General features: G+C 46.7%; 6 protein-coding genes across 6 annotated transcripts; 4 read left to right on the forward strand and 2 right to left on the reverse strand.

Annotated features, from left to right (window-relative positions):
* Positions 1–4,097: 4,097 nt before the first annotated feature.
* Positions 4,098–6,036, reverse strand: F4812DRAFT_15642 (uncharacterized protein). The gene is made up of 2 exons (XM_047929767.1): positions 4,717–6,036; positions 4,098–4,656 (listed from the first exon to the last, which is right to left on the reverse strand). Exons 1-2 carry the CDS (start codon positions 5,858–5,860, stop codon positions 4,469–4,471), a joined length of 1,332 nt encoding a protein of 443 aa, XP_047794825.1. The 5' UTR covers positions 5,861–6,036; the 3' UTR covers positions 4,098–4,468.
* Positions 6,037–6,524: 488 nt separating this feature from the next.
* F4812DRAFT_409188 (phosphatidylinositol 3-kinase) lies at positions 6,525–9,761 on the forward strand. The gene is made up of 4 exons (XM_047932422.1): positions 6,525–6,680; positions 6,748–6,834; positions 6,906–7,007; positions 7,064–9,761. The coding sequence occupies exons 1-4, from the start codon at positions 6,622–6,624 to the stop codon at positions 9,570–9,572; spliced, it is 2,757 nt and encodes a 918-aa protein (XP_047794826.1). The 5' UTR covers positions 6,525–6,621; the 3' UTR covers positions 9,573–9,761.
* Positions 9,762–11,284: 1,523 nt separating this feature from the next.
* On the forward strand, positions 11,285–12,505 carry F4812DRAFT_15695 (uncharacterized protein). The gene is made up of 2 exons (XM_047929773.1): positions 11,285–11,552; positions 11,649–12,505. Exon 2 carries the CDS (start codon positions 11,733–11,735, stop codon positions 12,480–12,482), a length of 750 nt encoding a protein of 249 aa, XP_047794827.1. The 5' UTR covers positions 11,285–11,552; positions 11,649–11,732; the 3' UTR covers positions 12,483–12,505.
* Positions 12,506–13,691: 1,186 nt separating this feature from the next.
* On the forward strand, positions 13,692–15,285 carry F4812DRAFT_409195 (NAD(P)-binding protein). The gene is made up of 2 exons (XM_047932423.1): positions 13,692–13,981; positions 14,097–15,285. The coding sequence occupies exons 1-2, from the start codon at positions 13,776–13,778 to the stop codon at positions 15,133–15,135; spliced, it is 1,245 nt and encodes a 414-aa protein (XP_047794828.1). The 5' UTR covers positions 13,692–13,775; the 3' UTR covers positions 15,136–15,285.
* Positions 15,286–15,789: 504 nt separating this feature from the next.
* On the reverse strand, positions 15,790–16,511 carry F4812DRAFT_449022 (ubiquitin-conjugating enzyme E2 35; the record flags this gene model as incomplete). The annotated part of the gene is made up of 4 exons (XM_047935927.1): positions 15,790–15,974; positions 16,091–16,222; positions 16,297–16,385; positions 16,459–16,511. 4 exons carry the CDS (start codon positions 16,509–16,511, stop codon positions 15,790–15,792), a joined length of 459 nt encoding a protein of 152 aa, XP_047794829.1.
* Positions 16,512–17,586: 1,075 nt separating this feature from the next.
* On the forward strand, positions 17,587–22,685 carry F4812DRAFT_409200 (uncharacterized protein). Its single transcript, XM_047932424.1, has 2 exons — positions 17,587–18,048; positions 18,109–22,685. The coding sequence occupies exons 1-2, from the start codon at positions 17,888–17,890 to the stop codon at positions 22,421–22,423; spliced, it is 4,476 nt and encodes a 1,491-aa protein (XP_047794830.1). The 5' UTR covers positions 17,587–17,887; the 3' UTR covers positions 22,424–22,685.
* Positions 22,686–23,375: the final 690 nt, after the last annotated feature.

Here is a 23,375-nt window from a genome sequence, read left to right on the forward strand (position 1 = left end):
TAGCTCTATTATTCAACGGGAGACTCGAAATCTCAACTATGGTGACTAGAGATAGCTGTAGGTTGATATAGGTTGATACTAAAAGTAGCTACCTCTTACTCTTCTAAAGGTACAATTTAGAGTCTCAATGCTACATTGTATCTACGAGGTTCTGTCTCATATCAATACTCAGACTTTATTTATATGGTTAACATTCTCATCATAAATTAAACATATAATCATGGGGCTGCTTTATACCTGGATCAAGGTTTGCCAAACTCGCGTTGGAACATACTCGTTAAACCCAAGAAACGATATAAGACGGCCCACGAAATATTACGTTTTGATTATACTACTTAATACATCGACAAGTAACATGATGCTAGCATAGTAGTCATGATAATCTTGTCGTCTGTTGGGGTTGTAAGGGACCGCTAGCGGTTGGTATTTACTAGTACTACCTAGGTACCCAATATTACCATATCCATAGCCCCTATTTCCCGTATTCTTAGGATGCTTTAGGTATTATGCTAAGTCATTTGATGAGGTTATATGCAGTGGATAAAAGGCTAACGACGGTCTTCTCGCTAAATAAATTAATATGGATACTAGACTTAATGTCACATCGCAGAGCATGCAGTAGGTAAAACAACTTCGTTGTTCCGCAAGGAACTCTAACTACAAGTGCTTTGAAGCCAAAGCTATATACAGAATGACTCCTTTGTTCCAAGGAGTCTCAAGTGAGACTCCTGACACTTAATCGTGCAATCAAGGTACTTTCCAGTACGTTGTTAATAAACTCTCCGATAGAACCCTATTATGTTTGTTCGGTTCTCCTTTTTGTCGTCGTAATCCTTCATGTTTTTGGACCAGGCAATATCTGCTTCACAACCAGAGGCAAACTCATCTCGCTTGAAACCGCGAAACCTAGCTAGCCACCACTTCGCGCAAGTATAGAATGTGAAGACTTCACATGTGTATCGAACTTTTTAATCTAATGCTAGTGATCTACCATAAGCCCTTCAGTCAAAAAAAAAAAAAAAAAAAGTCCTCGTTTTCATTTCGAGCCAGATCCAGACGCGTCTCTGTCGAGCTGTTCTTGGATATCTTTGGGGATGTATTGCATCATAGTTGATTAGCGTCGCTTTTTCGAACTCTTTGCCGATGCGCTTTGGAACGGAGAGGTGCTACCAGAATGATAGGCTTTGTCTTTATAGTAAACGAGCATGTATTAGAAAACTTTTCCAGGCTGGTCTGATTTTCACTCGCGCGCCGCCTTCAAGGTGTCGGCTAAGGCTCTTTGAACGCCTGTATTTCCCATCAAGGCTTGAGCAAGTTTATTCAGAGATTGTACCAGGTCGGCATTGGCTTTATATGATTTCTACAGATTGAGACGTTATGCAGCGCCAAGAACGCAACATGGCCGCCCTCAATCTGTTGTGGCTATGCTGAGTCTCTGAGATGTTGAATTATGTTTAACCTTAGGTAGATGGAGAGTGAAATTAAATATAGAGCTGATTGGTGTAGCTTTCAAAGGCCCTCTGTGTGCACTGTTGGCGTACTTTTGGGGTTCATACTCGGAATACTGAGAGAGCCAAGTTGCTAAAGACTCCAATGTGGGTGCGGTTTGTAGGAGTAAAAGTTACTCTAAAATAAGTCAACTGATGCTGGAGCGGAGCATCTGAAGAATAAGTAAATAAAGATGAATTCGTCGATCTTTCTTGTTAACGCTCCGCTGTCATCAGGGCCTTGATATAAGGTTGTTTCGACCGTAGACCGAGAAGACCATTCATAGAGTTCGTTATTGCATTTTGTACACGTCCTCTTCTCTGTTTTGGAGGATTCACCACGAAGTATCGTCCAGTAGTTGTACTCAGGTCCGAATTCGCTATCTGAGTATTGCTCCAAGAGGAAATAACCGTCGTCTTCCAGTTTTGACTCCTCTTCTTCGACATAAAATTAATCTTCTAACAATAATTTATCCTCCAAATATGGCTGGTTGGAGAGTCGGTATTGCATTAATATTTATTTATATCATGCCAGTCGAGCCCATCTTGGGGTATCCTAGCCCATTCGCCAAGGATGTATGTCATATATTATCATTGTAATTGTTGTTGTAATGGTTGAGGTTATTGTAGATGATCCATCTAGCAAGATAAGTATATATACTTTGCGTCATGTGACAATCCTACCAGCAACAAAAAATAACAATGTCCTCATTGTTCCTTCCAATATATAACTCTTTTTTTAAGGTTTAAAAATAACATCCTTCCTTCCAATTCCAAGGGGAGGGGAAAGCCGCTTGTCTAGGGAATGGGATCTTCTTCCTAGGGTGGTAGGCTGTCGTATATAGTTCCAGGTCTTTCGTTCGAGCCGCTGGAGGAGGAGGGCGGCGAGCAGGTAGTGGCCTTGCAATGGTGAGAATGTGTATGGTTCTCCGGATAGAAGAGTGAAAAAAGAGCCGAGGAAGGTATTGGTTCATCGGATTGAAAGAGGCCTGATTTAGAAACAAAAAACGAAAAAAATAATGGTTTCTGGTTGCCGATCTGTTGGATTACATGGTCCTAAATCAAAAAACGAAAAAGCGACCGTAAAAACGGGTGGTGCTACCAATTATTATGGAATCTTTTGTCATGTGACAATGTAGATCACGGCGCCATATTCGTTAAGTTGTCCTTGCGGTTTAGGAAGCACTATACAGTCAAACCCGGATATGTTTATGCTATTCGCAAGCCTCTCCCGAAATTCCCTGTAGTGTTTGGGCTCCTCGGACGTGTGGATATTTTATGATGGTAAACGATGTTGTATTGGAAAGAGGAGATGCTTAGGTACGTAACACTCCACGGTACCTATGCCTTTTGTTGCGTCGCCATTAATTCGTAATGCCTTTAAACTGAGTTCTGTGGGTAAATTTTCGTGAATTCCCGCTTGTCTACGGTTGAGCATAGCTGCCACTCGGCAAATGACGTAAAGTTGAGATACAGATACCCCAAGGCTAATAAAGGAAAAGAATAAAACAAAATATGGATTTATGGTACATTATGCATGAAAAAGGGTTGACTTCTTTGAGCCTCCAAGATGCGCACCCTCCTATTGGTTAAATTTTACAGCGCTTACAGCATACCTCCCACCTGCAAAAGAATACGCCTTCGTACTTTAGGAGGTAAGAAGTAGGTAGATAGCCTTAACCTCTGAAATTCAATCAATTCAATCAATCAAGCATATGTTCCTAATAATAATATTAACACTGTATTAAGCTGGCACTAATCATAAGGGTAGATAGTGGCTTATACGCTAAGATTTAGGTAGTTTGCCACTATAATTACAGGGGAGTTAGCTACTATGACTACTAGAAATACAGTACCTACTTACCTCCTTAGCTAATACACCCAAGCTAAAAGCAAATCCCCCGTACCCCCGGATACTTTTTTTTTAGTGCATAGTGTACTATCTTAAGCGCAAACATATCTTAAAGCATAGTAAAGCATCCCTGCAATTTAAATGCACCCCACCATTTTGAAGGGTGACCCTATAAATTTTGACCAACTTTAGGGCATTTGCCGAGTGGCAGCTATACTCAACCGTACTTGTCTGGACCTTGTTACATCCTGCTGGCAGTTTTGCCCAAGGACATACGCCAGCAGCACGAATCATTATAACGTAATATTGCTCGACATCCGCATTCTTTTCGCCTTCTGGAAGGAACGCTTCTTCCCTATTGACGCTAATAATAGTATTGCGATGCATTGTTCTGGTTTTGTCGGGCAAGGTGTGATGAGGCCAGGATGAACGACTTTCAAACAAATCCCGGTATGTTTTGAGAACTTCATCGTGCTCGAACTTGTGAATATAGCAGGATCTCTGATGGCTGCTGATCCATTTTGATTAGTGTCAGGTAGGTAGTTTTGAAGGATGTATTATTGTTGGCTAATAAACGGGTTGAGATATATTTAGCGGGGATGATAAGTTAATACCATGGCTAGTATTGATGGAGGATTGTTTGGTTTAAAGAGGTTGAATTAAAAAAAAAACTGATTTTTTTTAGAAATAGAATTGAGTTTGGGACTTGAATAAGAGTTTCTGACTGTATGCGGAATCTTAGGAAAAGAAGGCAGGAAGGTTGCTAATACTCGAGAAGGTGGGAACCTTAGGCATGTCATTTACGTTGTGCCTATAGGTACCTACATGTGGTAGGTAGGTAGGTACCTAACTACCTACCTAAGGGAACCTAAGGCAACTCAGGAACGGTTAATGCCTGTTGTCCAGCCATAAGGTACCTGTTTACCATTGATCAAGTGTACAAGCTTCCTTTTATTACAATTGGGGTCTCTACCTGTTTTGGGGGTATCTTCCTATGGCCCTACACATTAACTAGAATCTGTCTCATGTACACTTTGATTCGGCATTAGAATCAGTAACCAGAGCCCATATTGAAAGGCCCGTACATGCGTATCTTGCGACAGAAAGGTGATTGAGAGCGAAGTTGGCGCTAGTTATACCAACCCCGAGATCCAGGCCCTTGGAGGCTTTGCTCTTTGCGGTGTTCTATGATAGGCTCGGTAATGTTGAACGCGTCAACGATATCACGCCACGTCTTCATATCAATGGAGAACACAGCTTGTTGTTTCTGAGCTCGATGTTTGGAGGCAGCCGTTTCATCTTCGCGATCGACTGGGTCTTGAATGACATTAGCGTGCTGCAAGAGAGATTTCTTTTTGAAACGAGTCTTCAACTTACCTAGTGTTGGCAACTTGTTCTCGTCAAAGTCGATTTTAATACGGCCGTCTCGAATCAGAAAGCTGACATAGAACATATTTTCCACAGTTTGTCCGAAGGACCGTGGGTTTACCACGAATCTCAAGAGATCTATACCGCCCGTATCTCTTAGACCATAGCGGTCCATCAGTCTCTGCGCATCCTCGTCACTTGCACCGTTGTTGACGGCCTCCTCTACGGCATCTTGGGCCGTTTCCTGCACCTGCTTCAGCCTCTGAAGGATCTTGGAGCAGATAGCTGTAAGATCGTTCTTTTCTGACCTTTGCACAGCCTCTGCATCCAGAACTTCAGGCCGCGTTTCCTGTAGATTGTTCGGTCTGAATGGAGCACTACGCTTGATGACTTTTCTTTTCTTCACCTCGGCAGAAAGGGGGCCAAGGAGGAAACCTGGTGTTGCCGGGCGTTTGATGTTTGGAAGGCAAGCGAACCGACCAAGATGCTCCCAGTTGAACATATCACCCTCATCGCCGATGTTATCATCATCTTCCCCATCATCTCCTAGGGATACCCGGCCAGGCCTTCTCCGGTGTTGTTGTGTGGCAGTTAGTTCTGGCGCATCGTCTTCCGCGATCCCGGACCCTAGTCTCATGTAAGTGATACATTTTGAGACAAACTCATCCACATCAATGCCTTGGGCGGTGCTTCCAGCAGTGAGGCGGACCGTTTTGCGGTATGATGCATCCGCGGTGCTAACCAAAAGCTTGGAATCAATGGCTGCTTCTGTAGTTTGCTTGACACCTGATAGTAGCAAATTTGCTTTCCGTAGAGTATCGTGTAGGCCTGTTGACTCGTCCTTCATGTACTCGTCATTATTCTCGTGCAGCTCCCGGAGAAGATCCCGATAGCCCCGTTGAAGATTGCGTCTTTCTTCTAAAGATTGGTCTGGATCAAAATCTTCTTCTTCTATCACCCCCTCGCCATCCGGCTCTCGTGTGCGCCGCCGCGAACTAGCATGCTCTGCGCCATTAGTTAAGGCTCGCTTCCTTTTGGAAGCGCTCTCAGACATTTTGCGTTTGTCTCGAATAACTAACGGACTGTGGCGACTATCAGGATCCGGTGAAGAGCCCGACGATCCTGACGCGGGAGAGGAATCTCTGGACGACATGATTGACTGATTGACTGGGCGTTTCAAAGGAGTTAAACCAGTATGGACTCAATTAAACAATTAGGATTGCTGAAGTCTGAGGTGTATGATTGTTTTATTGGAGATATTTTAATTGCTGGTTAGCATGTATCATAACTCCACGTGCAATTATACCCTTGCGATAAAGAGACGCGCAAGTCGCGTGCTCTTCAGGCTTCGACGCGTTTTCGATTAAATTGATTCATCAACTTTTTTTGTGTGGCTCGTCATAAAAGTGGCTGATGTAAAAACTCCGGGTACATGTACGAATCTGCTGAATAAAACCGTACGAGAGGACAAGGGCTGAACATTAAAATTTGCTAGAGCAAATCGAATTAAATGCCTGAAGTTTTAGAGAATATACCGCTTCGTAGGTGTGTTGAAATTGTTGATTCTTCCAGTGTATTGTACCTAAAACCATGCCTAAGCGTAGTCTTGTATTGTATTAAGGTAAGATTCCCTGGGATCTGGAAGCGCTGTGGATCCCAAGAGCTGCAGGGGTAGGCAGTGGGGAGAGGGTCATTGATTGGGCTTCAATGCCTGATAAGATTACTACGATGACGGCAGGGACTACCATGTACTACCTACCCTAGGTAGGTACCTAGGTACTGCCTCTACCTTACCTAAGTGAGCACATGCGTCCATCATTTGCACCATTTACACCTTTTCCTATCCATAACTACCGAGCATTCTCCCTTTCGCACCCGCAAAATTCAAGCTAATATGGAACAAGCATCTCGATAATGGAACCCTTTTCTTTCGCAAGCTCGGAGTCGTTAGACCGCCAAGTCAGCATACGCATGTAAGAAGCCCGTTTCCCGATTGCCGCCAGCTATGGGCCGGTCGAGAACTGACAACCTGCCATATAGAATTAATCTCGAGGGCGAAGAAACACCACATCTATATTCGGTGTTGTTACAAAGGCCCGATCTTAGACATATAGGCTCTAATTTGAGGTGTGTTATATTCGAGTGATTAAGCAATCCCTGCCTCTTAAAAGCTTAGCCTAACTTAAAGCTTCACGTAGCCCTCATTCCGACCTTTACGTCACTGTCCAAGTATGGGCTGGCTCCAAACCTCTGACCGTCCCGATACAAACGTCGTATAAACCGTTTCGCAATGAAAGAAGGTATGATGGAGTGAATACCTTTGAGGGGCTTGGTATGTTGGCTAATAGCATCTTAGATGGAACGAATGGCTTGATCTACCGATACCATACAAATCTCTACCCATTAACTCATGCCTTGCAATAACGTTATGGGATCTCTCCCCCACAGGCGGAAAACAAGCTCAAGGTCATGCGATTCCTTTCGGCGGAACGACGCTCCCACTCTTCGACCGAGAGAACCAGCTTCAGAAGGGGAGGCAAAAATGTATAATTCATCGTCATAAACAAGCAGATGGAAATGATAATACCACTACGCCGTCCAGCGTAGAGAAGAAGAGAGGTTCTTCCAAAAATGATGACGCCACTTTTGTGGATAAGGAGGCCGAAGAACTCGACCGTTTAGAGAAGTTATTTAAAAAGCACGAGATGAACGAGATCCCTAGGGTGGAATGGCTGGACCAGCTTGTCTTCCGTGCAACCGAAAAGCGTGGCTTGAAAGCAGCGAAGAACTCGATAAAATTACTTCAACGTCAAGCGATGCAGAACACGAATACAGAGAAGGATGGGGGAAAGGATAAAACCGATTTAGCGGCTGAAGATCCGCCGAGACCCGGGCCGTCAAGATTTATGCTGAATGTGGAATTACCTCGCTTCGACTTTCCTGTGGTGTTCGCAGATCATGAATACCCTCCACCGGCTGTGTCGTCTTTTCAGCATCTTTCAGCTTCTCAATCCAATATCATTCTAAAACCCCCACCAGAAGTATCATATGGCCCAGGTATAAATGGGCCTGGTGACGCAGGAAATAGAATGGATAGTCGCATAGTCAGAATATATGATCCTGAAGTCGGCGCACGGGATAACCCGGCAGAAAGCAAGCACCGACGTCTAGTCAGGAGTCAGCATCGCCACGGGATACTAGATAAAGATCTGAGGCCCAATGCAAAGGTTCGCGATGAGCTTAATACCATCATGTTATATTCGCCTACCCATATTCTGTCTCCGGAAGAAAAGGATCTTGTCTGGAAGTTCCGCTATCATTTAGCTAAGGATAAACGGGCTCTCACGAAGTTTATCAAGTCCGTCAACTGGCAAGACCAGAGCGAATCTAAGCAGGCCATCCAGGTCCTCGGTAAATGGACTGACATCGATGTGGATGATGCGCTTGAGCTGCTAGGTCCTACCTTTGATAACCACGCCGTGAGAGCGTATGCTGTGGACCGATTGAGGAAGGCTGATGACCACGAGCTGCTCCTTTACTTACTACAGCTAGTCCAAGCTTTGAAGTTCGAGCATATCTCAGCTGATTCCAACGAAGCCACCGTGCAAGCATCTTCCCTGGCAGATTTTCTGATCTCGCGAGCTGTCCGAAATTTCACCCTTGGGAACTACTTCTACTGGTACCTCGGGGTCGAATACGACGACAAGAGCAGTGAACAGGGAGAGGAAGTCCGTACCATGTACGCCAAGGTCCAGTATGACTTCATGAAGGAACTTGAGAAGCGCCCAGGTGGTTGTGAAACGAGGGCAACCATTAGAAGACAAGCTGAGCTCGTTACCGTATTGTCTAAAATCTCGGCCGAAATACAGGCTTCTAACGAGTCAGTCGCCCGCAAGACCGATAAAGTCAAGAGTTTTCTGGCAGATCCGAAAAACGAACTTTTGTCTATTGACCCTGCTGTACCTTTAGCCCTGGATCCATCAGTCATGGTTACCGGAGTCATTCCAGAAGAGACGCGGGTCTTTAAATCGTCTCTTTCACCAGTTATGGTTACATTCAAGACAACATTGGGAAGCAAGTACCCTATCATCTTCAAGACTGGTGACGACCTGCGTCAGGACCAACTTGTCATTCAAATCATCACCCTTATGGACCAATTACTCCAGAAGGAGAATTTGGACCTGAAATTGACGCCCTACAAAATTCTTGCAACGAGCACGACTGCCGGAGCTTCTCAGTTTATCCCTTCCCAAACATTTGCCGCGATGTCTTACAAATATCGTAATAACCCTGCTCTTGCCTACCTTAAGCAGCATAATCCCGACGAACGAGCATACCTGGGGGTGCGTAAGGAAACCCTTGATACGTTTGTGAAATCGTGCGCGGGCTACTGTGTAATTACCTATATACTTGGGGTTGGCGATCGACATCTCGACAATCTTCTCCTAACGCCGGACGGACATTTCTTCCATGCTGACTTCGGGTTTATCCTCGGCCGCGATCCCAAGCCTTTCGCGCCAGCAGTCAAGCTTAGCAAAGAGATGGCCGACGCCATGGGCGGCTCAAATCCCCCGAGCGAGCAGTATTTGCAATTCAAACAGTACTGTTTTCTAGCGTTCGCAGCATTGCGAAAATCGTCAAACCTAATCCTTAACCTATTCAGTCTGATGGTCCATGCTAATATCCCGGATATTAAGATTGAGCCAGATAAGGCGGTATTTAAGGTCAAGGAGCGTTTTCATCTAGAGATGAATGAAGAGGATGCAATTAGACACTTGGATGGAATTCTGGAGGACAGCCTTAATGGTATCATGCCTGTTGTTATTGATCGATTACATGATTGGGTCCAGGCATTCAGGCCTTAGAGGCGTTTAGGGGAGAGGTAACGCATTATACGATAGGTACGTTTTACAAGGTTGTTGGGTTTATATGTATGTATCGGTTTACCTACTCAAGGTGGCGTCCGCGGTGTTTACTTGCATGTCGGTTCTTATCCGATACAAGGTTGTTTAGGTACCTTTTAGATACCCTGTTTAAAGACGCGATTCAAACAACAGTGAGGCTGGCGTGATATATGCAAGCCTCTTATGTGAAACGGAACTGCGGAATGCTGCAGCCACAACGTGTAAAATTTCCGGTTGTCTAGGGGTGGCCTATCGGCATCGTTTTTAGAAGCCATCGCTGGCCCCGCCACCGTCATAGGATGTACATCGACTTGTACAATACCTACATAAAAGTGAACGATCGGTCCTTGCGGAGTGGAGTCTTGGCATCACTTCTCCAAGTCTCTGGAACTGTCGTAAGCGCTCCCCTTTTTTCTTTTTTTCTTTTCCTTCTTTCATCCCCAACGTCTAGATACCTAACAATAGAATGCCTTACCTCATTGACATGTGGCTTCCTCAAGCTAACTACACATCGTATTTTATAGTAACGGGATGATTGATTATATAGGTACCTAGTTATCGGAATATAAGTTGATATATATATTATTTTTGACTTAATATCCCTCTTACCTTGAAGCAGGAATAGGTACCTTATACATACCTCCCTAACTCAAGGTAGATATATCCACCGCCCATGATCTTCGGCTTAGGTACAACATATGGCGGGTACCTATTCATGTTTACATGAGGCGCAGTAGACCGGTATATAAAGCGGGGGCTGGGATCACGATATTTCATACAGCTACGTACGCAAACACCTCGTATTATCTTTTCAAGTGAACTAAGCTTGAGATTGGTTACTAGGAAGGTTGGTTAATACTCCCAAATAAATTGATGTTTAATAGGATGCTTACTATATACAATGGTCTGATTTTATATCATGAGCAGCGGAAAATATGGTGAGTTTACCCTATTAAATGTATGTATCTCGGTATCTCGTACATAGTACCACCAAGAACTCAAATGGGGTCGTGTAAGTCCATTTCCAAAATCGGCCAACAAGGCTTTTCCTTATTGGAGGTGTTCTCCACCTAAGGTAGCAGGCTTGGATGGTAAATCTTTCCTGGAGGTACTAGTTTCGACCTAGCTCTTAGTCTAAAATCCACATCTACATAGGTAGTACCTAGGATAGTACCTGGGTAGTGCCAAAGTGCAAGCCATTGTAGAAATCCAGGGACCTTTCCACCTTTCCACCTTTCCACTTTTCAACATCACGTTCAATGCTGATCAACCATTGAGAATCATATATTTGTTCTTGAGCTTCCGCTCCCTCGAATCGCATATTTAAAGATATTGTGCCTCGTTTTTCTTGGAAGGGCTAAGCTGTATTATAAAATCTATACCGAGCTACCTAATCGACGTAAAGTCGTAAAGTCGCATTCCCAATAGTTATCCCATAACCTAAACCCGAACCCAAGCCTCAAGGTCTTCGCGCACGGCCTCGAAACAAATCCAATTCATTTTAAAAGAGCAACTAAAATACTAATAAATACAACAACAACTACTACTGCTACCTACGTACACTAAAGTATCCCAGCCACAACTTCGTTCGACCAACCCTTGATCCCAGCATTTCTTAGGTCTAGCCTGGCCTCTCTCTTTCTGTCTCTCCACTCAGAAAACAGAACCCACCGCGCCACTGATTGGCGGCACTGGTTCTGTTTCTCGCACTTACTGCTTTGGACCTCTTACCACTCTTTCAATTGCCTTTGACTTAGTGATCAATTTTTTGGATAATACAAATCGCGTTGCGTCGGGATGCTCTTGATTCTTCCCCCTCGCTGAAAACGCATAGTTAATACCCAAAATCTTGTGCATTTTTGTCATTGAAAACTTGCGATCATCTCCAAATCGGTCGGGATCTCTGGGGGCCACTTTCTTCTCGAGCCCCGTGCGTTCACGGTTCGTACTAGTATTTTCTTCCCACTCTCCTGCCCAGCTCTCGTGCTAGGTTTTCCTTTGGTAGTTTTGTTTTTTATCCTAATATAAAACATCTAGATTACTGCACGGCCGACATCGAATAACATTCGACTCCGTACCTGACGTACTTTGTCAGCTCAGCGCATTCCCCAAGTTCTAATCATGTCCGCTACAAATAATGGCGCCGCGGCAACATCGTCTGCCAAGCGTTTCGAGCTTCCTGCTCTTGACTTCCACTTTGGCTCCCTAACCGACGGAACTGATATTCCACCCCCACCCCCATCGCCTCCGTCACTTAAGGAAGAACTTCACAAAGAAATTCCCAAGGAAGAGGTTCCCAAGGAGGCAGTTCCGAAGAAAGAGACTCCTAAGGAAGAAGTTCCGTCGCCGCCGAAGACACCGCTCCCGGAAGAGGTTGAGAGGAAGGAAACAAATGGTGTTGTTAATGGTCATGGTACATCCCCTAGCAAGCCCGAACTTAACACTGTCCCGGCCAATATCAGCGTAAAGCGCCCTGGTGAAGACGGCCCCGCGTCACCCGCATCACACGCGTCGTCAAATCGTGGCAGCCTCAGACGTTTGCTTAGCAGAAATTTACTGAACAATGCTTACGATGAACAAGGATCATTACTTAGCCCAACCGCTTCTTCAAGACCCCCGAGCCGGACAGCAAGTACGATTACGGAAGAGAAGAAGTCGAAACGCGCCAGCGGTTGGTTCAAAAAGTTACGGTCGCACGATACTTCTTCTAAGAGAGCTAGCCAAGTATTCGACCACCACCAGATCCACCACCAGATCGAGGAACCTAAGAAGCCAGCTGGTCCCCCTCCGCCGATGATTCCGGAGTTGAGCGCTCTTAAGACGAAAGTCGATACTCATCTCGGCGATGACCTGTTTAAGGAAATCAAATAGGGAATTGTTTCACAAACACATGATACCCCATCTATGGCCATGTTTTTAGTTGTATGCGTTGGCATTCAATGAGCCTTGGATATTAAGCTCAAAATAGCCGTTATTATCTTCCGGCAAAGTAATTTTTTTTTGGGACATTTGGTATGCCGATTTTTTTTTTCGAGGCGAGTGGAAGAGGCGTTTGCTTTTGAGAAAAAGCTGTCTGGGGGGTGGAATATTAGATACCCAGCTCCCGCGCGAGCTCATTCATCGACATACCTCGTCAATTATCTCTCCGTTATTTCATTGTTTTCCCTCAGCGTTCCTATTATTCTCCTCACAACCCTCTTGCACGTGTCATATAAGTGCGTTACCGCAAGAGTATTCGAAAAAAAAGGACTGTTGTGTCTATCGTATTACTCACACCCCACCACTCACTCTCCCCTTCTCTCGTCAATTTCTTTAGGCGTGCCTTCTTGTCCTACTATTTTCCCGTTCAAAAAGGACTATCAGCATTCAATACTTGATGGACGTGGAGAGTAGTAGTTTGTGGAAGGACGGCGGAGGATCGAGAACATCCCAGAGAATTGGTAGAAGGCGGCAGGGATGTTACGGAGCGAGTTTCTGGTTTTTATGGTCAATATTTACGGCTATGTGCTTACGTGTCACGATAGCGGGAGAGAGTACATATTTGCCTTTTTGTTGGAGAGGATATCACACCATTTTCTTGTGAAATAGTGCATCTCTGGCGCGAAGGCATCGAATTTCGACATTATTTTTTTTTTTTTACCTCCCTCATCATGTGGGTTATTTACTTAATTCCCATCTTTTCAGGGCGTCGAAATCTGAAGACCGCTACGCAAATTCGAACCTTGTGCCCCTACTTTCAAATTGAAAATATGTGATGATTGTTATTTATTCTTAAGTAACGTTAATGAAAAGATTAGTGTATAACCTCATAGTTTAACTAGAGAGATACAGGTATTACTTATATGTACATCCTATGAGATGTGCCTAGGTATGTAGGCATGTACAAGTGCCTATACGTACAGGTATGAGATACATGCATGCATATATGTAAATGAGACGTCAAAAAGAAGGGGAGCATGTTTTAGGTAAGCCCTAGTGTATAGCTCTAGCTTGGGCCAATAGTATCGTGTTTCGGCAATGCTATCATAAGATATAACGTCATTGCCGAGTTCAGCTTCCAGAGCTCCGAATTTTTTGTTATCAGTAAGGTAGCTCCATCCGAAAGTTGAGGGAGGGACGTTGACATTTGTCCCACCATTCAACTCACAACACCTACTGGGCAATATGGCTAGCATCCGACCGCTTAGAGCGCAAGGACTGGCTAGTTCTTTAGCTAGGAGCTCAATTCGACCAGGCCAATGCAGACTCAATGCGACATTTTTATCACCAGCGTCGCCAGGACAAGTTCGATATAAATCTGGTCCGTACGGATATACTCAAGCGAAGTCGCTGGTATTTAGCGAACATGGCGAACCGAAGGACGTCTTGAAGTGAGTTATTCTTCTTCTCTTTCTTCTCCTTCTTCCCCAGCAATTGGCGATAAACGAAATGAAATCAAGTAAAAAACATTTCACATGCTAACAAGAATTTCTTCCAATTTGTTAGACTACACATGCACTCCATCTCCCCAACCCTACCCGCCTCCTCCGTGCTCCTGCGCTCCCTCGCCGCGCCCATCAACCCCGCCGACGTGAACATCATCCAGGGCACCTACGGCGCCAAGCCGACCTTCAGCACGGTCCTCGGCACCCCCGAGCCCTCCGCCATCCCCGGCAACGAAGGCGCCTTCGAAGTCGTCTCCTCGTCCTCCCCGGACTTCCAGCGCGGCGACTGGGCCATCCCCAAGAAGACCCAGTTCGGCACCTGGCGCACGCACGCCCTCGCGCCCGCCGACGCCCTCATCCGGATCGACAACAAGGCCGGCCTCAACCCCCTGCAGGTCGCCACCGTCGCCGTCAACCCGTGCTCCGCCTACCGCATGCTGCGCGACTTCGTCGCCTCGGCCCCCGGCCCCCTGCGCGAGGGCGACTGGTTCATCCAGAACGGCGCCAACAGCGGCGTCGGCCGCGCCGCCATCCAGTTCGGCCGCCTGTGGGGGTACCGCAGCGTCAACGTCGTGCGCGCGCGCGAGACCCCCGAGGCCACGCAGCGCCTGAAGGACGAGCTGACGGCGCTGGGCGCCACGCACGTGGTGACCGAGGACGAGTTCCAGGCGCGCGAGTTCCGGGAGCAGCTGGCGGAGTGGACGCGCGGGGCGCGGGAGGGCGTGCGCCTGGGGCTCAACTGCGTGGGGGGCAAGAGCGCGTCGGCGATGGCGAAGGCGCTGGGGAACGGGGGCACGATGGTGACGTACGGGGGCATGGCGCGGCAGCCGGTGGTGCTGCCGACGGGGCTGCTCATCTTCAAGGACGTGCGGTTCGTCGGGTTCTGGCTGAGCCGGTGGGCGGACGGGGACCCGGTGTCCCGGGCGCGCACGGTGGCCGAGATCCTGGACCTCGTGCGCCAGGGGAAGTTCCGCGACACCCCGGTCGTCGAGGTGCCCTGGCGCTGGGAGACGGACGTCCAGACGCTGAGGGACGCGGTGCAGGGCACGCTGGAGGGGTTTAGGCCTGGGAAGGGGGTTTTTGTGTTCCAGGATACGTGATGGCGAGAGCCCGGGCTTGTATTGTATTGTATTCGGGACGACTAAGAACCTTCTAATTGGTCTTAAAGATCGGCCTGCTATGATGTTATAAACATCATCCAGTATAAAGTTCACTAGCTCGAATTAATAAGTAAAAATGCTTAAAATATCTATCACGATGGCTTTTACTAGTGGCAACCATAACTGCGTTTTTTCAGTATTTTTTTTTCCTTTTTTTCTCTTAATTGCGCTATTGCTAGATGCAAGTTTACAGTCCTCCGCCGTCCACCTTCGTCTCTGTGTCAACTCCCTAAACGCCAGTGCAGTTCCATGGTAGGTAATGAAAACTCAAAGTATAAAAACGGAGGTGGTAATTCATCGGATGCCGGAGTAAGAAGAATCTCGACTAGACTAACTGGCTGACCACTTTAGGTAGGACTCGCTCCCCCCCTCCCCCTCCCTTTTTTTTTACGGTTTCGCTGATCCTTCCTATCTAACATTTACTAGTTAAATCGCCTGGTAATAGGCTATGAAGACGTCTGATGGCGAAGGCAACAACTCGTTTATATGGACTTCAATCCTCTTAAGGACATTCCGAGGCTTGATGCGTTCTGGAATATGAATACTCCTAAGGCGTGCGCGGATACTTCGGGCCGCCTCACTCAGCCTGCGCTTCTATTTCGGCTGGGGGGTGGCGTATGTCTTGGTCCACTCCTTGGCTGTTGCGATGGCCTTGTTCTCGTCCTCCTTCCAGCTCTTGGCAACGTCGGCGGCTAGAGGGTCATCGGGGTTCGGGGCACCGAGGAGAGCCTGGATTGAGAGGAGGATGGTTCGGATCTGGAGTGCGGGAGACCAGTTATCTGCGGGAGGAAATGTTAATATAAATACCTAATGTAAAGTTTACATAAGAGCTAAGAGAGTAGGAGTGGGCGTGGGCGTGGGCGCGGGCGTGGAAGTAGAAAATGGGGAGTCTGACTCTTCAGCACGTCTAGACAGATACGTCCGAGCTTGTCGACGTTCGGATGATAGATCTTGGTCAAGAAGCGGATCTTAGGTGGAACCATCGGGTAGTCATCCGTCAGGAACAGCTCAAGCTTGAAAATGCCTCCTAGAGTTTATTAGTCCGCGGTTAGCAAACAGGTCCGTTGGTTGCATGGGGCAGGCAAGGGGAAGTGCACGAACCTTCGTATGGCGATCCGGAGGGACCGAAGATCTCAACGTCGAAATATCTGAGGTTATCCTCGTGGGGAACGGCGCTAATACCAGGAACACTGTGAACGCTCGGTTAGGCACTAGGTCCCCAACAAACGGCTCGGCACGCATCCCGAGAAATCTTTATCTTACGGTTCGGTCATCAAACGTTCCGTTTCCTTAACGATTCGCTTAGGCAACGCCATCCTGTTGGATATTCTATTTGATGTAAAGAATGGCGTTTCAAGTATTTGGTTCGGTATGAGAATAAATTTCGCCCCAACAGCCCTTAGGTGTTTGAAAATGAAGAGGGACGAAAAGTCCGGGTGAGTGCTAGCGAGGCTAGGAGAAGGGAAAGCTTAAGAGCGCCACGACCTGCACGACTTCGGTTTATCTTTTGTGACGGCAGGTGAGAAAGAAGAAGAAGCAGAAGTACTTTACCTAACTAACCTAGTTAGGTGTTAGGTACCTGTTGTTAGGTAAGGTAGTTAGTGCTAGACGACGGATATTTCAAAAGTAAAAAAAAAAAGAACTGAGGGCGCAGACAAAAAAAGGACTGGGCTACAACGGCTAAGGATTAAAGACTAAAATCAAGTCAAGCGGGATGTCCTTGCGATAAGGTCCGGCGGCGGCCGGCATTGATGGCGTTTGTAACTTTGTATTTGTGCCCCTCTTTGAGGTAGTCCCGTCATTTAGTACCTAAGCATGGTACCTACCAAGTACATAAGGTATTGTACAGTACAATAGCTCCTCACCGAAATATGTTAGCTTAGGTAATCGTTAGGTGGTTACAGCCAGTACCTAAAGGTAACCACCAAATGGCCTAGAGGTGGGTACCCATAAGAGGTATCTTGGAATAATAACGTCATTATTATTTATTATTAGACTTCTCTCATACCATTTGTTCCTGGAGGCAGACTTACATCTGACTTTCAGTTACCTTAGGCAAAGATACATATGTAGGCTGGTCTTATAATACAGGTAGGTAGAGAGGTAGTATACATACATGTCTGTCTAACATATTCCATTTCTACTGAAGGGTGTTGTTGGGTGGTAAAGTGGTAATAAGGAATCAGGTTATGGATGAGGGGCAGCTTGGCAAGTGACACACTAACGCACTACTAGGCTCTAGTAAATATGGATTGGTAGGTACACCTTACCAGCTTAGGTACTTAATCCAGGCTGGCTATTACATAAACTCAAGGCGGCTCTATCGATAACGAATCGCGAATCAAGACGTCCTGCGCGGCTGACAACCATCAGGGTTCAATCTTGTCTCATACTTCTTTCACATATAAGATACCTATCATCAAGATATCAACAAGATATCATATTCATATTTTCATCAACCTTTGACGGCCTGGATCATGCCTCGTATTAATCTAATTTTGTTTACTGCCTAAAAACGCGTGCGTTGTATCTAATAAACCTGATGAAGAGTTAAAAGGAGAAGTGCTAGGTTGAGAGAGCGTACCTATGCAGATAAATGAAGGATGAGCTGTGGCGTCATGCGAAATTCATCGAGAGTCCGATGTTTCGTCAACGGGCCTACGTGCCTCCATCAATTAAATATTAACCAGCAATGCCTTCCAATTTTGACCGCGCCTTGGACACGTCCAAAGAGAATGCTCCCAAGTCTGCCTACGACAGTGAGACCTTCGATGCCAACGTGACAATTCACGTCGATGGACTAGTTGGATCAGCCACTATATCGCCATGTGGTCGCGACGTCGCCCTTGCCTCGTAAGTTTTAATATCGTACATAGCTACCTCATATGTTATACGTGCTTATGATATATAAAGCCCCGAAGGTTTAGCCATCATTGATCTTGATGCTCCTTATAATCCACCCCGCCGCCTAAGTAGCCATGGACACCCGTGGTTGGTGGTAGACGTGCAGTGGTCGCCTTTTGCGGCCCGAGATTACTGGGTTGCCTCGACAGCCAATCACCGATGTCTAGTTTGGAACTTGAATCTGAGAGAAGACTCTACGACCGGAGCTATCGAGCACTCTCTTCAGGGCCATAGTAGGGCCATCACAGATATCAACTTCTCGGCTCATCACCCTGACATGCTTGCCACCTGTGCGGTCGACGGCTATGTACATTGTTGGGACTTGCGGAAACCTAAGCAACCCGTCTTAACTTTCTGCGACTGGTTCGCTGGCGCTACCCAAGTTAAATATAATCGACAAGACCCAAACGTCCTCGCATCCTCTCATGACAGGTGGCTGCATATTTGGGACGAGAGGAAGCCATCCACTCCCCTCAAATCTATCAGTGCACACACCTCTAAAATCTACGGCCTTGACTGGAATCGTAGCAAGGCCACCAGCCTTGTTACTTGCTCTTTGGACAAGAGCATCAAGTTCTGGGACTACAGCGTATCCGAAGAGCCGCAGAGGATTATTCGGACGGACTTTCCTGTATGGCGTGCACGTCATACTCCTTTCGGTTATGGTTTATTAGCTATGCCTCAAAACGACCCCGGAAACCTTTATTTGTACGATACTCGACTTAATGAGGGGGAGGCTTTAGATGGTGCCATTGATCCATGCAATATTTTCCCCGGACATGGAAACAATAAGGTAAAGGAGTTCTTGTGGAGGGCCCGGGGGTCTATCTCAGATGACGGGATAGACAATCGAGAATTTCAGCTCGTATCATGGGGTGAAGATAACGAACTGCGCCTTCATAAAGTCGACCAGCCGACTTTAGAGTCCGTTGGTCACGTAAAAGGCTGCATGGCTCGAAATATTAACATCACAAGAAAAGGAGCAGCATATAAGACATATAGGTCCGTTGACGATCACGCTAATAGAGAGAAGAGAACAACCACTATGAGCGATCCTCGTCCCGGAAGTGGCGGGAGTCCATTTCGCCGTAGCGCTCTTACTATGGGGATGCAAACAATGTCTTCAAACTATCCTCGTGCAGCCGCCACCATGCCGAGTTGGAAAGGTCCGTCAATGAAAGCAAAAACTGTTGCAGGGAAAGTAATTGATAGGAGCCTAGACCAGCTTGGTTGGATGAAAGGTATCACTATGAGCAAGAAATCGGGGCTCATTAGATCGTCACAGAGAAAAGAATCCAGAGACTCTGGCATCTTCGGGCACAACTTTCACGACGAACACTGGGCCGAGCCTGAAACGCTGCAGGAAGAGATCGTCCGTGTCAATCAGCAGATGCCAAATGTCACGTGGGACAGCGTAGATATGGATTCTCTTAGCCTCAGAGCTTCCCTGAAAGGTCCCTGGGGCACAGATGGGGATACTATTTTTATCAAAGTCAGAGTAGATATCCCTAAAAACTATCCGAAATCAAGGGCGCCGAAATTCATGGTTGAGAAGACAGCCTTAATGTCGGACGAGACGCATAAGAAACTCGAACAGGAAATACACCAGCTAGCAAGCCAATTCTCAAAGAAACGGCAAAACTGCTTAGAAGTGGCCTTTAGTTTTCTTCTTGGAGAAGTTGATCTATCTAATAGCGATTCACTCTTTAAGAATGTTAAAGATCTAGATGATGATATAGGCGGACTCGCTGATGAGAGTTCTAGCGAAGAGGAGGATAATTATATTTCTACGGGCGGTTCCGCAGCTATGTCTCAGGAGCTGACTGCGAGTACTGAGCTAGATGCCACTCTTGCTCCGACTAATAGACCTACTATACCACCGATGCCACGCTTGTGTGGCTGTCGCTTCTCGAATGATGGGAGGTTGGTCTGTTTTTTTCCTACCAAGGAGGAAAAGGCCAAGATTTCCTTTTTCCCTACGTCGGACTCTTACAGGGAGCGCCCTAAAGGCGAGCCTAGCTTTGCGGGCTTTGGTAGACTTCAGCAAGAATCGTCTGCTCCGAGAAGCAGGTACAATAACGACGATATCTCAACAACGGAAGATCAATCCGATTCGGAAGACGCAGAGGAATCGTCCAGCTCTAGCGACTCGGAAACTACGTATATGCATAAGATTAACATGTGGTATCTACCGGGTCGGCGTTTCAGAAAGACGTTCAGCGGTAGCTACTCTATGCACTCAAGCGGCGGTGGAACTGGCATTGGCACGGGCACCGGTACTGGTACTAGTAAACGCCGTCCGAGCAAGCCTAAGAACATTATATCGATCTATAATGTCGCTAATGAGCTTCCTTCTATGCAAGAGTTCGCTCAAGAGTATTGCATATTTGGGGATGGATCAGATGTGTGCGCTCATAATGCAGCTGTAGCAGAGAAATATGGGCGATCTGATCTTGTCGACGTTTGGAATTATGCAGCATTATTGCTTCGAAAAGATATCCCTCTCGAACTTTTAGGCGATGGTCAAGGCAGGGAATCAATACTAGTCATTGCAAAAGATGCTGTTGCCCGTTTTGGCGATAATAGTTCGTCGTCTCTGCGTTCTCACACTGCAGCGCTGACTGGCAGGGTCAAATGGGGGCATCATCCTCTCGCGAGAAGTTTAATCGATGACCTTTTCTATTATTTCGATAAGATGGCCGACGTGCAAATGCTTGCCATGCTCTCGTGCATATTTAGCGAGTCGTCCGCCGAAGATAGCGTTGCCTACGCGGAATCACATCTCACTCAACCGGAAACGCCTCTTCCTATGAAAGCACCATCATTCTCGTTGGATTATTTCCCCACAGACGCATCACTTTGGCACGCCAGTACCTATAGTCACAAAAGCCAAGCTAACTCAGCAATTTCTACCCCCAAAACCCTACACACACCTGTTAATCTTACCGGCTCGTACGGCTCGGAGGAAGTAACATGGGGTGGCGACCCGAAATCCAATTCTTATTCCTGTGGGGAAACGCCCCCGGCGTTGACACCTCATGAGCCAAACGGTGATCCAACACAGAGCTTAGCCGCATCGCCAGATAATAGACTACTAAGCCGTGCCAACACCGCCTTGACCGCGGGCTTGGCTAGTTTCCCTAGAGCTTTTGCAAGCGTTGCGTCTACATCTCCGCCTAGTCGGAAACGACCTAGTCCTGGAGAAACATTCCTGTCTAACCTTGCCCCGACTAATATCACCTGGGGGAGTTCAACAGTTTTAGGCCCTGCGTCCGAACCGTCGGGTACCGCACGTAATTCTTATTCTGATGATGACGTGCGAAGTGACGATACGCTGCCTCTTTTATGCTATGGTATATCCACGGAAATAGAAGACCAGTCCATATTCGATGATGACGGCTGGCTTGGCGTTCCTTTCCTCGAGCCTTCCCGTCATGCTATATATGCGAGCTACCGCCATGCATACGCAGAAATGCTACAAATGTGGAACCAGCCATTGGCTCGATTAGAAATCTTGAAATTCAATGTGCTTAAGGATGATCCCTCGGGGCCTCGAGCTACAAGCTTTGCAAGCTCGGGGGCTGCGAGCTTCCATGAGTATCACAACGTAGAGAATACGAGCCACAGCTCCCGTTCACATCACGGTGCCAACTCACCTATCGTGCTGGGCAAGAAGGAGTTGCTGCAAACGCTGATCACATCAGATAAGGGTATCGATGTAACCGGCATTTGCCGCATACATGAGACCCATCTAGACCCTATTCGATCTACACATGCTGGCGCAACGCTTGGAGGCGCAGTTGGTACTTGCGATCGTTGTAAACGCACGCAGATGCAATTGCTCTGCGTATTTTGCAACGAGCCTATCGACGCTCTCTACCCCCCTTGCTTGTCGTGCGGTTGTGCTAGCCATGAGGCCTGTATAGAACAATGGCACGACGCTGGGGAGACTGAGTGCCCTGCTGGCGACGAGTGCAATTGTATCGAGGAAGCCAGTCACGGCCAAGTAGAAACGTGGGCCTCGATTATGGGATTCGTAGAACGATCAAAAATGCAAAAGCAGTCGGATTTTGACACGGACAATGGGCGTAACATTTACAAGCGCGGCTCAATTGATAGGCACGACTGGGAGAAGATTGCCAGCGGCGCGCAGATACCCCTTGCGGACGGACAGGGAAAGCCCCTAGACCAGATACAGCCACTGCATCAGAACCCGATGTCCGCTGCCAGGATCAGCCTCGGGAATAAACTAAGGAAGTCGGCGGGCAACTGGGGGAGTACGGCCTCGTTGAGAAAGCCGGGGCCGAGCAGCAGTAGACGATAATTTTATACTTGCGTGTTTGTATAGATATAGTGTACAAGTAAATAGACGATTTTACAACCCGTCTTATACGAAGAAGGGGGTCAAGGGATAAAGGGGTAATTATGCAAGCTAAAGGATTTTTTGTAATGTGTGGTTTGTAAGGGGTTATGATGCTCGCTTAAGAGACTCGGGATTATAGCTTTGAGTTAAACTCCTACCAACCACGTGCTTTATATGACAATACTTTCGAATGCCAAACTCAGAAGTTGATTACATTCTTCCCCTTCCCTGAAAGACTCCCAATATTAGATTCAAATGGAAGACCGTCTTGTCGAGTGATGACGAGGTAAATCAGGTGGTAGTTTCAAAACTTTTTAGCATCCCTTTTAACAACACAATTTATCGGACACGTTTGGGTAAACCCGACTCTTTTTTTTTTTTTCTCTTTTTTTTTTTTTCTCTTTTTTTTGCTTTTGAACATGAATATGCTCATTCGAATGGGTCCCAGTATCCTTCTTGTTCACTGTCGCCCCACTCCCCCCCTTTTTTTTAAAAAAAAGAAAAGAAAAACAAAGTCGCTTTGGAATAAGCAATCAAGAATCTTCATTCGAAAACACGCGCCCAAACCTACCACCAACCGAGAATTTTCACAAGGCCATTGCCCTATGTTAAGGCACCTTAGGCGCACGTGCACATATAGATGCACCGCGACGTCGGGTCGTAGTGACAAGCCACCTCACCGTAGGCGCATATGCATCTTTTATGGAGAAAGTTAGCTATAGGTAAGTAGTAGTCCGTCACGAAATAGGTATATGAAGAGTTAATTACGACGTGGATGTAGAAGGTTGGGGAAAGAAGGGTGTAGAGATAAGTTAAGTGAGATGCTAGGCAACGAAAATTACGTACAAGTCCTGACACGGATAATCGAGGCCCCCGCTGCAGGTCATGCGCTTTGTTAGGGGGTATCTGGCGG

This window comes from Daldinia caldariorum (genome assembly GCF_022478825.1).
Source record: "Daldinia caldariorum strain CBS 122874 unplaced genomic scaffold F4812scaffold_1, whole genome shotgun sequence".
NCBI lineage: Eukaryota > Fungi > Ascomycota > Sordariomycetes > Xylariales > Hypoxylaceae > Daldinia > Daldinia caldariorum.